Genomic DNA, 13,281 nt, shown 5'->3' with positions numbered 1-13,281 from the left:
TCAGCAAGCCAGCGGCAGCTTTTCATATTCATCGCGCATAAACTGTCTCGAGGCGTTCAATCCATCAAATATCACATGGCTATCCTGGACATAGCCCAGTCTCACATATCCGCGGAAGTCCACCCCACCCCCAAAGCATTGACTTCCAGGAACAAGCATCACCCCAGTCATTTCCTGGAGTCGCCGGCAGAACACGACATCATCAATTGCCCTCCCTTCCCTGTCAACAAATTTTATGAACGCAGTTGTTCCAGCCTTTGGCTTTGTCCACTTCATAGCCCAGCTGTACTCTTCAATGAACGCCTCAAGGGCATCGAGATTCTGCTGAGACAGGCGAATATTGCGTCGCAATAGGGTTTCCACGCATGGACTAGACAACGCATGAGTCGCCACACTATCATCGATTTGACTAACCGAAATGAGTGTGTAGTCACGAGCAGAGGCACATGCTTCAATAATCTCAGCATTAAGCGAAGCGATCCAACCCAATCGGATCCCGGCCAAGCTGAAAGCTTTTGACATGGAACCCGTGGCAATGACATTCTCATACTCAAATTCAAGAATAGACGGTGGAACCTCTTGACCACAGTCAAGAGAATGAAACAGGGGTCGATAAACCTCATCAGAATGAATCAGGATACCATGTTCGCGCGCGATATCAACAATCCCCTGCAATTCTTCACGACGAAGAATCGCCCCAGTTGGATTCTGGGGGTTGCTATAGACTCCAGTCAGTAAACACCCAGTCAATACGTTAAAAAAAAGCCATATATACTTCAAAATAATCATCCTCGTGTTCGGCCGAATCAAACACCTCAACTTCCCTAAATCCATCCCCCATCCATTTCCCTCATCCGACCGCCACAGACTGACCTCCGCCCCAAAAGACTCGGGGACAGAGTATAATTGTTGATATGTCGGATACTGACAAATAACATGATCCTCCGGCCCGACGTGAGTATACAGCGCCAGGAAATTAGCCTGGATGGCACCGTTTGTGACAAGGACTCGATCAGCAGACACTGGGCTGGCTTCGGTAGATTCAGATTGCGAATACAGGTTCGCGATGTTGGTCCTCAGAGCCTCAGATCCCCGGATAGCGCCGTAGACTTGCTTCTGCGTGTAGTCTACCAGATCCTTTTTCGGGGATAGGGCTAACAGGTCGTTGAGGGAGATGGACGCGCAGCACGTTTCGGCGAGGTTATGCTTTGCGCTTGTTTCATACAGATCCATCCACTTTTGGATATTAGTTTCTGTGTGTAGGTACATAGGTTGTGGAATGGGGCTTGAGGGTTGGTTACTTGCTCCACGGCAAATGCGTTAATTCGGACCATCATAGGCTTCACTTAGTATTGCAAAGAAGGAGGTTGAGCAATAAGAACAGGATAAATGATTTTTAAACTTGAATGACTGGTTTTGAAGACGTTATATACATCGTACCTTAGGACTAGATATGGACGATGTGATTGGCTGGGTCGCATATGTGGCCCAATTAGGCAATATGGGGCCCTGGTCCACCGGACTGCTCAATCGGTGCATTGGTAGACATTTCTATCTCAAATGAGCTATAATGTCATGCAAACATCAGATAGGTCGCCTCCATTGCCTAGTAGAGTTCTTGGTGGTTTAATGACAAGTTTATGTCTCGCCCGCCACAGATGGCAGGCTCAGTTGCATCTTATTATAATATTATGCACTAGAATTCACCGAGAGGTATCTGTACATCAACCTGACTCATGGCTATTCTCTTCTTCCTCCAAGATCGTCGAGTAGGGCAGGAACTTGCGATCCTCCATCTGCACTTCTAGATAGTCGAAGGATGGATTCTGGGGTTCGGAATCCAGAAGCTCCTGTTTCACACGAGGCCGCCGTGGTTCATCTGACTCTTCAATTTGCAGGAACTGTGATATGGTACTGCCGGTAAAATGTAGGATCATCCCTATAGTGGCTCCGACTAACACGGCCCCTGTCATGAAATAGAGGAATGCCTATTAGAGCTTAGTGAATGCTACCACCAAAGAGCTACGATATGAAGAGATAAGATAGCATAGATGCCTGTCTCACAACTTACCTCTAATATAACGAGGATACGCAACGGAAGCAGAGCCAGGTATAAGACGACATGTCCAATATAGATCACTGGCGATGCGAGGAAGAGAAGGATTGACAACAAATAAGACAGCAATCGGATTGTAAAAGCAAGGACAAATGACAGAGGATATGTTAGAATCGATGCCCAGCCCATGATTATTATGCAGATAGTACGTAACAAACCAATCTATGCATCTCAACTCTGTTATGATATCCAAGTAACACGCGCCGCGGTCTAGCTACCAAACCCTAAGCCCTATATTACCGGATTAGGCTTCCGGCGTCATCGGCGTCGACTGTAAGTTGACAAAGTGAGTACATCAAACGACTTTGATTATCACCCACCGCCAATCATTACTTTGAGCTGGCATCGGAAGTGTCTTTCTTCAGCTCGCCATTTTAATTCAATTTGACGCTCCTCTTTCCCCAACTCCCAGCAAAAACTCGGCCTAAAGTCATCATATCTTTCCCCGCCTTCGATGGGCAATAACCCTTCCAAAGGCCCGGTGAGCGACGCGCCGCCGGCCCATGCCCACCACGGCTCTACAAGTGACCGAAAAGTCGCCCGTCGATCCTCCCTTAATGCGATCTCAGCGCCCAAGGCCCCCGTGGCCGACCCTTCAGCCACAAAGGAGACAGCCGCTGGGCAATCGGCAGGATACCAAGGATCCGTGCAGGAGCGCCTACAATCGCGAAATATCCCTGAATCTTTACCCAAGAGCACAGAGAAAACTCCGCAACACGATGCACGTCGAGTTGAGCCCTCCCCGATCAAGGACATCCCAACTCGCGACCACTCCAACCCGGTTCAGGTCCCGACCTCGCGCCATGCCCCGGGCCGCGATCCTGTGGCACCATCGGCCCCGCCCGTCAACTCGTACTATAGCGCATCGGCTCACCTACAACGCCCGCCGCGCTTGCCATTGCCGATTGGTGATGCGAACACTACGCCCGGCTCGCCTGTCGCCGGCCCTGAGGACTCGCATATCCAGTCGCTCCCCGCAGATCGGCTCTTGGATGAACAGATGGGCTTAAATACTGCGGCTTCAGGTAATACAACCATTGACGAGGAGGAGTTGCTTGATGAGCTCCAACCATACACCATCAGTGGCGCCGGCAAGGCCGTCCCGGTCGTTATCGAATGGACAGCGCCTGCTACGAAAGTCTATGTTACTGGAACTTTTGTTAACTGGGAGAAGAAGTTCCGCCTGCACAGAAGGTCTGTTAAATCACTAGGTTGGCATTCCCAGGACTGGACTAACCCTCAGTAGCGAAAATAATCCCTCTGTTATGTCCACTACTCTGAACCTTCGCCCTGGCACGCATCACTTGAAATTCATTGTCGATGGAGAAATGCGCGCTGCAGATAGTCTTCCTACTGCGGTCGACTTCACTAATCATCTGGTCAATTACATTGAAATCAGTGCAGATGATGCTCATGATAAGGATTCGGCTGTTCAGCCAGGAACTCATACTCCACACACGGTGCCGGATTCCTCTAAGCAGGATCACCCAGGGGATAACGAGGGACACCCTCTTGAACAGGAAGAAGGGGAGGAAGAGGTACCGTCCGGTGATTTCGGTGATGCCATTCCTCAATTCCTCGCCGATCTGGATAAGGAAGAAGATAGCCCGGCCTATGTCCAGGCCGCCAATGTCATTGGAGATACAGCTACGCCTCCCAGTCTGCCTCTCTTCTTGGGCAAGTCAATTCTCAACGGAACCACTCCCATGAAAGACGACAGCAGTGTTTTGAACTACCCGAACCACACCGTTTTGAACCACCTCGCCACAAGCAGTATCAAGAACGGTGTCCTGGCTACAAGTGTGACAACCAGGTATAAAAGAAAAGTAAGTCACTACTTTGGACCTTTTTCGTGGATTAACTAATCTCCTTTCTGCAGTATGTCACTACAATCTTGTACAAACCAACTGGCGATATCACAGAATGAGCTATGCCCAAGCATATAGGCGGTTTCCAATTGCATGCATACATTTTTTTACCGAATACTGCCTAGGACATGTTGTGGTCTGTGCGATTTGCGGATATAAAAAGATCTACAAGCAACTTCCTGCCTTGTTCGACTCATTGGCCCTTGGCAGTCTGCTTCCTCTTTGTCCAGACGTTCTTGGGTTCCTCGTCCATAATGGCAACTAGATCCAACTACTAGATCGCCCAATCATTAACTGCAACTGACACACATGAATGTGCGTTGAACAACACGTCTCAGTGAGATTACCACATATTGCATATTTTCTCTGGCGTTACTTTTGTGTTGGGGTTTGGGTGAGGATTTGGGATTTAATCATGAGCAAATCGTACATCTGTACAGGCGCTTGGCATTATGCAAGAATATTACAGATGTTCGGAAAGCCCACTTGAGATGAGTGGTGAATGTTGAATAACTTTTTCCAAATTTATCTGACCGAATTCAAAGGATATCGGATCTGGCTCGCTCAATTCATAACACATGATAGGATATATTTTTTTAGGGTTCAGACAAGATATCGATTGATATCAATCTCGCCATTTGACAAATACTTCATCCGTGCGGAACCGCTGAGTACAAGTACTCTCGCTCAAAGGGGTCCGGAATCCGGTCCCATATGCCAGCATACCTGCCTGTGCAATCATAATCCCGTTATCGATGCAGAACCGCTCATCTGTCGCATAGACGCTTCCACCGCGATCCCGTGCCATAATGCCCATCATCTCCTGCAAACGCTCATTCGAGCCAACACCACCAACAATAAGAACCTGCTTCGATCCAACGTGCGCCATTGCGCGCTCAGTAATCTCAACAAGCATTGAAAAGACAGTTTCCTGGAGAGAGAAGCATAAATCTGCGCGTGTAGGCTTGCTTCCCGATGACTCGTCGGCGGCAGTGGTAGAATCAATGGTTTTCTGCTCATCCTCTCGCGCTTTCTCTTCCCCGCCTAGCCCCCACTGCTTAGCGAGGCCATCGATCGCAGCCAGGATCCCAGAGAATGAACAGTCCATGCCCTTCACGACGTAGGGTAAATCGACTAACTGCTTTCCTTGCTTCGCTAGCTGTTCAATGTTATATCCCGGTGCTGGATCGTTGGAGATGTGCAATGTGCGCGCGAATCGGTCTAGACAGTTTCCTACTGCCATATCGAGGGTCTCGCCGAAGATGCGATACCGCTGCGAGCTGTATGCAATGACTTGTGTGTTACCACCGGAGACGTATAGAACGACCGGGTTTGTTGCACCGGTGATGAGACGACCCATTTCAATGTCTGGAGATTCACATTGTCAGCGTTTGATTCGAGTTCTAACTCCAAATAGGAGGCATGGTATATATAAATACATACGTCCAACACAGTGGTTCACCCCAACCAGTTCTTTTCCCCAAAGCAGACTCAACATCCGCGCAGCGATAACCACACTCTGTAGCGGGGCACCCATTCCCGGTCCCTTGGTGAAGCAAATGCAGTCCACATCGTCGACGGAAACCTTGGCTTCTTTGAGAGCTTGTTTGACCAGCTTCACAACCCACAATCTGTGATGACGTGCTGTATCCTTGGGCAGGAAGCCCTCGCCTGGCGGGGAGACATAGGTGTGTCTGATATTGGCGAGGACCTGCGGGGGACTACCATCCTTAGGATGCAGCATAATGCCGATGCCCAGTTTGTTGGCAGAGCCTTCCATGCCAATTGCAATCATGATGGGCGTTATTTAGAGGTATTCAATGAAATTTTATCAGATGGAAGTCAATAGTATCATACACAATGTATGAGAGCTTGAGAGCGGGCGTGCTATGATTTTCGTTATCGTTATCAACCCTTTAAAGCGGCACCCGTCGGTTGACCGAACTAAAACCGAGCTACTCTTCTCGACTTTAGTTTGCATACACTCCCGGCTCTCTTCTTCTTTCCCCTCTTCTTCATATTATTTTCTTCTTCCCTACTGTATCCACTTCATTGGTTTCTTCGCTTTTCACTCTCCACTTCCTGTCCCTTTCCCTCCCAAGGGCTCTCTCCCGTCATGTCTTCGACAACCCACTTCCCCGATGCCGAGGGCTTTCAACAACAGTCTGACAACTTCATGTCATGGTTGCAAGCCAGCCCAGGTGTACAACTCAACCCCAAACTCAGACTTGCAGATCTGAGAGCAACTGGAGCTGGACGTGGTGTCGGTAAGTGTCTAAAAAATCTATTCCCCAACCACACAAAATTGCCTACGGAGTGTACCCAAAAATGAGGGGTTTCATAATTGTTACAACCGGTTTCTAATATATTGCCTGCCTTCTAGTGGCACAAAGCAACATTCCGGAGGGTGAAGAGCTATTCTTCATCCCACGAGCCATGGTCCTTGCCGTACAGAACTCGGAGCTGAGGAACCTGCTCGGGGAGAATCTAGAGGAGCAGATGGGTCCGTGGCTTTCCCTGATGCTAGTCATGCTGTATGAATACCTACAAGGAGAAAAATCGAGATGGGCTCCGTATTTCCGAGTTTTGCCTACTCGCTTTGATACTCTGATGTTTTGGTCGCCTGCTGAACTTCAGGAGCTACAGGCTAGCACTATTGTCGAGAAGATTGGTCGGGCGAGCGCCGAAGAGTCAATCAAGGATTCTATCGCTCCTGTTTTGGCAAAAAGGCCTGATCTGTTCCCGCCTCCCTCTGGTCTCGCGTCTTGGGAGGGTGATTCTGGTGTCGCTGCCCTCATCGAAGTGTGCCATATCATGGGCTCCCTCATTATGGCCTATGCCTTTGACATTGAAAAGGCCGAAGACGATGGTGATGAAGGAGATGATAATGATGAGAGTTACATGACTGATGACGAAGAGGAGGAGCAGCTGCCTAAGGGTATGGTCCCGCTCGCGGATCTACTTAACGCTGACGCGGACCGAAACAACGTGAGTTTGGACCTGATATTTTTCTTCAACCCCAATTCTAACCCTCCTTTATTAGGCCCGTCTCTACCAGGAAGAAGGTGCCCTGGTCATGAAGGCAATCAAGCCAATTCAACAAGGCGAAGAAATCTTCAATGATTATGGAGAAATCCCCCGCGCAGATCTCCTCCGCCGATACGGCTATGTGACCGATAACTACGCTATCTACGACGTACTTGAGCTATCATTGGAAAATATCTGTCAAGCTGCTGGACTTGCCGATGCAAGCACCGAGTCCCAGCCTCGACTTGAATTCCTTTCAAGCCTCGACATCCTCGAGGACGGCTATGTAATTCCCAGACCCGTCAATGCCAACCCGTCTTTGGAAGACATACTGCCAGCCGAGCTGGTGGTTCTTTTGGCTACGTTGACTCTCTCCCCCGAGGAGTTCCAGCAGCGCATGTCTAAGGACAAGGCTCCCAAGCCAGTCTTAGACGCCAATGCGACTGCTATCTTGGTCAAGGCGCTGCAAATGCGACAAGCGCAATATGCTACATCTTTGGCCTCGGACCTCCAACTTAGGGCTTCACTTTCGCCGTTGCCTTCCAATGGTGACGCGGATGAGGGGGCTCGTCGAGTCCGGATGGCCTTGCAGGTCCGCATAGGCGAGAAGGAGGTCTTGCAGGCTGTCTTGGGCATGCTGCAACCCACTAATTCTGGTTCATTGAAGCGTTCTGCCAACCACGATGACGATGGATCGCGACAATTCAAGACTCAGAGGGTATGAAAGCCTTTTGCTCTTGTTTCCATTTATTACGGCCGGGATCAGTCTGTTCTACTGAACCCCAACAGAACCAAAAAAAAAGTGCTTTTTGCGAGTGATTAAATTGTTTTAGATTTTCTGAATGTTTTTGAGCCTTTTTCTTTGCCCTCCCATTCGTCGCTTGCATCATAACTTCGGTTATCCATCATACAAAGGCTGCCCGACGCCAGCCAACACCACCGAAATTCGGGAGAAAAAGATACTATGTACACTAATAAATGCAGACGCGCTCAGCCACGAATAACTAGCACCTGCGTCGAAACGAAATGTTGAGAAAGAGATGTGTGAGGGTGGGCGGAAACGCAACGCGAAAAGAAAAGAAACGAAATCGGCCATCAACCAGCAATCTTCGCCGCCCGCGGAAATCATCGAAACATGAGGGAGTACAACTACAAGTGTGGTAAAAGGGTAGGAAAAAACAAAGAGATGAAGGGATGGTGAAAACAGAGCCACGAAGAAAACGCCCGCCAAATGCTGTGAAAGAGGAAAAAGTGGAAAAAGAGTGGTTCAAGTCTCCGACACCGCCACGGGGGCTGGTCCGAGATTCGACCCCATAGAGCCTTGGTTCTGACCATTTTGGTCCAGTAGTCGCCGCTGAGCCTGTGCTTGGGCTGCCTGTGCCTGCGCCTGCGCATGAGCCTGGGCAGCCACTGCAGCCTGTTCGCGTGCCTTTGCCATGGTGATAGCCCGGTGCTGCATGATTTGAATGCTGTACGCATCCGTATCATATTCAGGCTCCTCGTCGGAATCTTCTTGGTCGAACTTGAATCGGTCAGCCTTGAATGGGTCCATGTCGACTTTACGGGCTCCCATATTACGGCGATCAATCATCAACCGGCCACCACGTCCAACTCGTCGTCGGAAAGATGGCATTCGGTGTGGCTCGTCGTGAAGTTCCATGGTGTGTGATGCAAGCTTGTCTCTGGAAAAGAGCGGGCTGGTCACATCTAAGGAAGTATCCATCTCGCCAGACGATTCTGATGATGGAGGAGTGGGCAACTGTGCCGTGAATGCGGGTCGGAAGGCAGCCACATCGAATATTCTTTCCGGGGAAGGAGAAAGTGGTGCACGGGTGTGATCCACGTATCCTTCGTTCCACTTGATGTGCTTGGTGATGTTCTGCTTGATGTCGCGCAGAATCTCGTTCTCTTTCTCTGCCTGGACTTCTTCCAGGAGTTGCAAATCCTCTGCGCCTTGTCCTGCCTTGAGGGGCATGCGCAGTTGAGGGGCATTTGGACGTTGGGGTGGCATATCGAGCACTCTCTTTTTCGGCTGTGGGAGAATGGTTAGCATATGCACATACTGAACGATCACAGTAACTATGCGTACCTTTTGGTTGATGAGGTCCTCATCATCATCCTTGATGTTGAGCTTGCGCTTCATCTCCTTGACTTCACAACGCTGCATGAAGAGCTGCCGCTCTACGGAAAGCATTTCCCTCCGAGCAATTTCACGCTGGCGCACCAAAGCAACGAGCTCGCGAGCATCTTCCAGCTCTTTGCGAAGACGTCTAAGCTTTTCGGCACTCTGCGCATCTCTACCACGAGTCTTGCGGATCTGGCGAACCTCGCGTCTACGGAAACACACAAATGGATCACTGTCATCGGTGTCTTGACCAGTTTCAAACTGCAGAGATCGAAGTTAGTGATGCTGTATGGCCAATGACATGGGAGAATAGCTTACCTTGAGCTGTGGTACAAGTGGGTTATTTTGGACAGCCATCCGACGTGCCTTCCAGTGCTCATATATCTCCTTGGCAAACATCTTCATGGGATCTTCTAATGTGGCATCCATCATGTCTTGCATCTCCGCAAAAGACAACACTGGGGGATTATCGATCGATGCATATGGCTGCTTCATCTGCGCCGTCTCCTCGAAGAAATTCATGACCTCCTCAAAGATATCCTCCGTGCAACGACCAGCAGATGGATCGCGCTTCTGGTTCATGATCTTGAGAAAGACATCATCCTCCTCTGTCATGTTGTACGGGCATCCGCAGCAATCCTCGACGGTCGAGGAGAACCGAATGTACGTCGCAGGTTGCGAGAAGATAGGAGGGTAGAGTTCGTCATATTGGAGATTACTGAGAATGGTCTCGGGAGTAGGGATGTGTGCCTCATTTACTTTGCCCTGGGCAGTGGCATTAATTGCGCGTTGCAGGTGAATTTCCTAACACGATCCGAGGTCAGCGCAAGTCATTTTATATTGGGGTGAAAATCTCGTGTCATTTTGGTGATGCTGTCACGTGACTGGGATAGGGATGAGCTAAATTTAGGGACTCACCGACTCCTCGGCCTTTTCGACGCCGGTTTCGATCTGTTGTAGAGAGCTCTGGATTTCATCGTCGATGGCATCGATCTCTGACTCCCGGACAACGGGGATAGATGCCTTAGAGGTGAGCTTTTTAGGGCGCGTCCTCCCCAGGCCCCCGTACCGAGTCATAGCGTCGGGACGCGCAATAGGGCAACGACCATGGGCGGGGACGGGGTAAAATGGGAATCAGAAGAAAGGTCTGTTCATGCGCTTTCTCGTAGACGTATTTTTGAGATGAAATTTGATAGACGGGGGGGAGATATTGACGACTCAAGATGAGGTGATTCACGGCTAGCGGTTGGGTTGACGTTGTAATGTCAGCCGGCGATGGCCTGTTTTGGCCGAGTGCACGGCCTCAGGGGCTCGCTTGCCTGTCCGCTTCGGGTTAGTGCGGGGCTGGGCGATATCAGATTCCCCGGGCCCTTGGCAATAACAACCTCTTCTGCCTCCTCCTTTGCTGTCTTGCTTAAACTGGCTATTTGTATTTGGTGTTCCCCTAATCCTACGGCCTTTATTTGCTCCTTTATTTCATAAATTGCCACTGTATCGTACCTCGTCTTCCTTTCCAACCACCCATCATGGACCAGTCCCCCACCACCAACGAACCCAACGCTGCTGCGATTTACGATGCGCGGAGACGCCGTGGCTCCGTGGGTACCACCCAGCTCTTCGATAACATTGTGTCTACATCCAACTGTACGTTTTCCACGGTCGGATAAGGCGTGGAGGTGATGGACCGGGCTTGTGACTGACTTTGCGACAACAGTCAACAGAGACGAAGTGGATCGCCTGCGCAAGCGCTTCATGAAGCTGGATAAGGTCCGTTGCGCAGTTCGGACTGTCAGATGATGTTCTAGCATACTAAACAGTCTACAGAATGCCTCCGGCACTATTGACCGCGATGAGTTCCTCTCCCTGCCTCAAGTGTCTTCCAACCCACTCGCCACGAGGTTCGTTGCTCCCCCGGACATCTACACCCCACACCCCCACCTGCGATCTACGATCTACAGTCTACTATATCTATGACTAGTCCCTGACACATCTCTTTTATGATAGGATGATCGCCATCTTCGACGAAGACGGTGGCGGTGACGTCGACTTCCAGGAATTCGTGACGGGCCTGTCAGCATTCAGCTCAAAGGGCAACAAGCAAGAGAAACTGCGGTTCGCATTCAAGGTGTACGATATTGACCGCGACGGCTATATTTCCAATGGCGAGCTGTTCATCGTGCTGAAGATGATGGTCGGCAATAACCTCAAGGACGTGCAATTGCAGCAGATCGTCGACAAGACGATCATGGAGGCTGATAAGGATCAGGATGGAAAGATCAGCTTCGAGGAGTTCACGGAAATGGTGGAGAATACAGACGTGAGCCTTAGCATGACGCTGAGTACGTTTTGACCCGGTTTTTTCTTTGTCTTATTGGAGGTATTCGTGCTGACTATGGCCCAGATCAAATATGATTGCCCTTCTCACTGGTTGAGTGGCGACATATTCAGTGGATGGTGTTTCTTCTTTCTTGGTGCCCGGCTTTCTCTTTCTCGGTCTCGACATGACATGACTCAATGATCAGCGACGTGTTTGTAGTTTATTTTCTCAGTCCCGATATGGGAAGGACATATTATGGAATTATCTTCCCCATGACCTCATTCTCCGGTCTTTCTTCCGATTGTCAATTTTTCATTATCAGCTCGGGCACCCAGGGGTCAATGGCGGTACATAATGCTACTCTGGAAAGTAGTATATGCATGAAAAATCAAAGTATATAATAAAGTACAGTATCAGCCACCTTCAATCCCATCCACAACCATGCAACACCCTCCTCAACTCAACAACCCAGCAACTTTACCTCCACCCATTCACCCTGGTCCCTACCTCATATCACCACGCTTCAATCACCACGGACCCCCAATACCAACAACCAAAACAAAGCCTTGACATTTCAGCCGCATGAGCAACAACCCCCCGGTTCCCATCCAGACCAACCCTGATTCCGCACCCGCAACAAACTAACCTCGGCAAACACCAGTCCCCCTCCCTCGAGTCATCCCTTTCCTTCTGGACCGCAGTCTCGTGGACCGGATGACTCCCAACCAACAAGTCGGGTACGGGAGTAACCACAATAGCAATCCTTGTCAGTTCGTCTAGCACACATTGCGGGTGTCGGATGGTTCATCTTGCATCTTATTGTCTTAACCTTTTGCAGTCCACAACCATACACCCTATTCTGCTGTTCTATGTTGTTCTTGTGCTTCTCCCGAACCCCGGCTCCCGTCTACCCCCTGTCTGCATACGGCATGTATATTCTTTGCACGTGTCCACGTCGGTATGTATAAAAGAAAGGCGTGGAAGGTAAAAGGCCAAAAAAGCAGGTATAGCTATCAGTGGGTATGTACATGTGTTGCATTATGCGATTATATACTCCGTATCTGTATATATATTCGCCCCGTAGGCAATATATATATAAATACACAATATATATGCCCATGACTAACCATGTACATGTACATGTACGGAGTACAGATGTATTATATCTTTATCCCATGTCACTGTTATCCATAGGCCATTCCCATCCGTCATCCACGTCTCGGCGACGTCTGTGCTCCTGACTGGGCAACCGGACTGGATGAGCGTGGTGAGACGATAATTTCGGAATTCCGAGGTACTGGATTCGCTGGGTCTGCAGTCCGAGATTGAAGTCGTACAAGGCGAGGCACTGGTGTTTCGAGAGAATGGCGTCGTTTTTTTAAAAATAGAATTTCCTTGTTTACGAGGATAGGGGAGGAAAGGAAGAGAAAGGAGGGGCTTGTCATGTTACTTTCGGTCTACCTACTATCTACATAGATAAGGCATCAGGGTAGCAGTAGTCTGTTTGTCGTGTGTCCACGGATGTTTCAGCGGGAAGATTTGTTGCCTAAAGACGCCCTTGGGTTGTGTCTGAGTCTTGATCATGGGATTGGGAGAGTTAAGTAGTTTGTTTTGTTTGGATAATTCTAAGATTAGATATGCATGTTTTGCCTGACACGTTTGAAGATATCAGGACTAAACCTGAAACAGGGAGTTGTCGTGGGTCTAGACATGCCTAGAAGATGAATATATTCGATAACAGAGTATAACCAGTTCCAGCCTCGTGTTTTGTGTTACCGGCTGGTTTATCCAACGTGTCGGGCTTCTGGTTGCCGACGATATATAGGAG

General features: G+C 49.5%; 7 protein-coding genes across 7 annotated transcripts; 3 read left to right on the top strand and 4 right to left on the bottom strand.

The window, feature by feature from the left end:
- N7479_002718 (putative aminotransferase) lies at positions 1-1,337 on the bottom strand (the record flags this gene model as incomplete). Its single annotated transcript, XM_057250415.1, has 3 exons — positions 1-718; positions 776-1,236; positions 1,302-1,337. 3 exons carry the CDS (start codon positions 1,335-1,337, stop codon positions 1-3), a joined length of 1,215 nt encoding a protein of 404 aa, XP_057114847.1.
- A 387-nt stretch (positions 1,338-1,724) lies between these two features.
- Positions 1,725-2,245, bottom strand: N7479_002717 (uncharacterized protein; the record flags this gene model as incomplete). Its single annotated transcript, XM_057250414.1, has 2 exons — positions 1,725-1,988; positions 2,072-2,245. 2 exons carry the CDS (start codon positions 2,243-2,245, stop codon positions 1,725-1,727), a joined length of 438 nt encoding a protein of 145 aa, XP_057114846.1.
- Positions 2,246-2,570: 325 nt separating this feature from the next.
- Positions 2,571-4,043, top strand: N7479_002716 (putative Snf1 kinase complex beta-subunit Gal83; the record flags this gene model as incomplete). The annotated part of the gene is made up of 3 exons (XM_057250413.1): positions 2,571-3,310; positions 3,363-3,942; positions 3,996-4,043. The coding sequence occupies 3 exons, from the start codon at positions 2,571-2,573 to the stop codon at positions 4,041-4,043; spliced, it is 1,368 nt and encodes a 455-aa protein (XP_057114845.1).
- A 566-nt stretch (positions 4,044-4,609) lies between these two features.
- On the bottom strand, positions 4,610-5,779 carry kae1 (O-sialoglycoprotein endopeptidase; the record flags this gene model as incomplete). The annotated part of the gene is made up of 2 exons (XM_057250412.1): positions 4,610-5,352; positions 5,428-5,779. The coding sequence occupies 2 exons, from the start codon at positions 5,777-5,779 to the stop codon at positions 4,610-4,612; spliced, it is 1,095 nt and encodes a 364-aa protein (XP_057114844.1).
- Positions 5,780-6,100: 321 nt separating this feature from the next.
- N7479_002714 (ribosomal lysine N-methyltransferase) lies at positions 6,101-7,735 on the top strand (the record flags this gene model as incomplete). The annotated part of the gene is made up of 3 exons (XM_057250411.1): positions 6,101-6,251; positions 6,368-6,972; positions 7,028-7,735. The coding sequence occupies 3 exons, from the start codon at positions 6,101-6,103 to the stop codon at positions 7,733-7,735; spliced, it is 1,464 nt and encodes a 487-aa protein (XP_057114843.1).
- Positions 7,736-8,278: 543 nt separating this feature from the next.
- Positions 8,279-10,213, bottom strand: N7479_002713 (uncharacterized protein; the record flags this gene model as incomplete). Its single annotated transcript, XM_057250410.1, has 4 exons — positions 8,279-9,043; positions 9,101-9,397; positions 9,455-9,940; positions 10,055-10,213. 4 exons carry the CDS (start codon positions 10,211-10,213, stop codon positions 8,279-8,281), a joined length of 1,707 nt encoding a protein of 568 aa, XP_057114842.1.
- Positions 10,214-10,662: 449 nt separating this feature from the next.
- cnaB (calcineurin regulatory subunit B) lies at positions 10,663-11,548 on the top strand (the record flags this gene model as incomplete). The annotated part of the gene is made up of 5 exons (XM_057250409.1): positions 10,663-10,780; positions 10,851-10,903; positions 10,961-11,034; positions 11,141-11,475; positions 11,538-11,548. 5 exons carry the CDS (start codon positions 10,663-10,665, stop codon positions 11,546-11,548), a joined length of 591 nt encoding a protein of 196 aa, XP_057114841.1.
- Positions 11,549-13,281: the final 1,733 nt, after the last annotated feature.

Source organism: Penicillium vulpinum (genome assembly GCF_028829585.1).
Source record: "Penicillium vulpinum strain IBT 29486 chromosome Unknown utg000001l_segment0_segment0, whole genome shotgun sequence".
NCBI classification, from domain to species: domain Eukaryota; kingdom Fungi; phylum Ascomycota; class Eurotiomycetes; order Eurotiales; family Aspergillaceae; genus Penicillium; species Penicillium vulpinum.
Note: the sequence above shows the minus strand (reverse complement) of the source record. Positions and strands in the feature narration are given on the sequence as shown.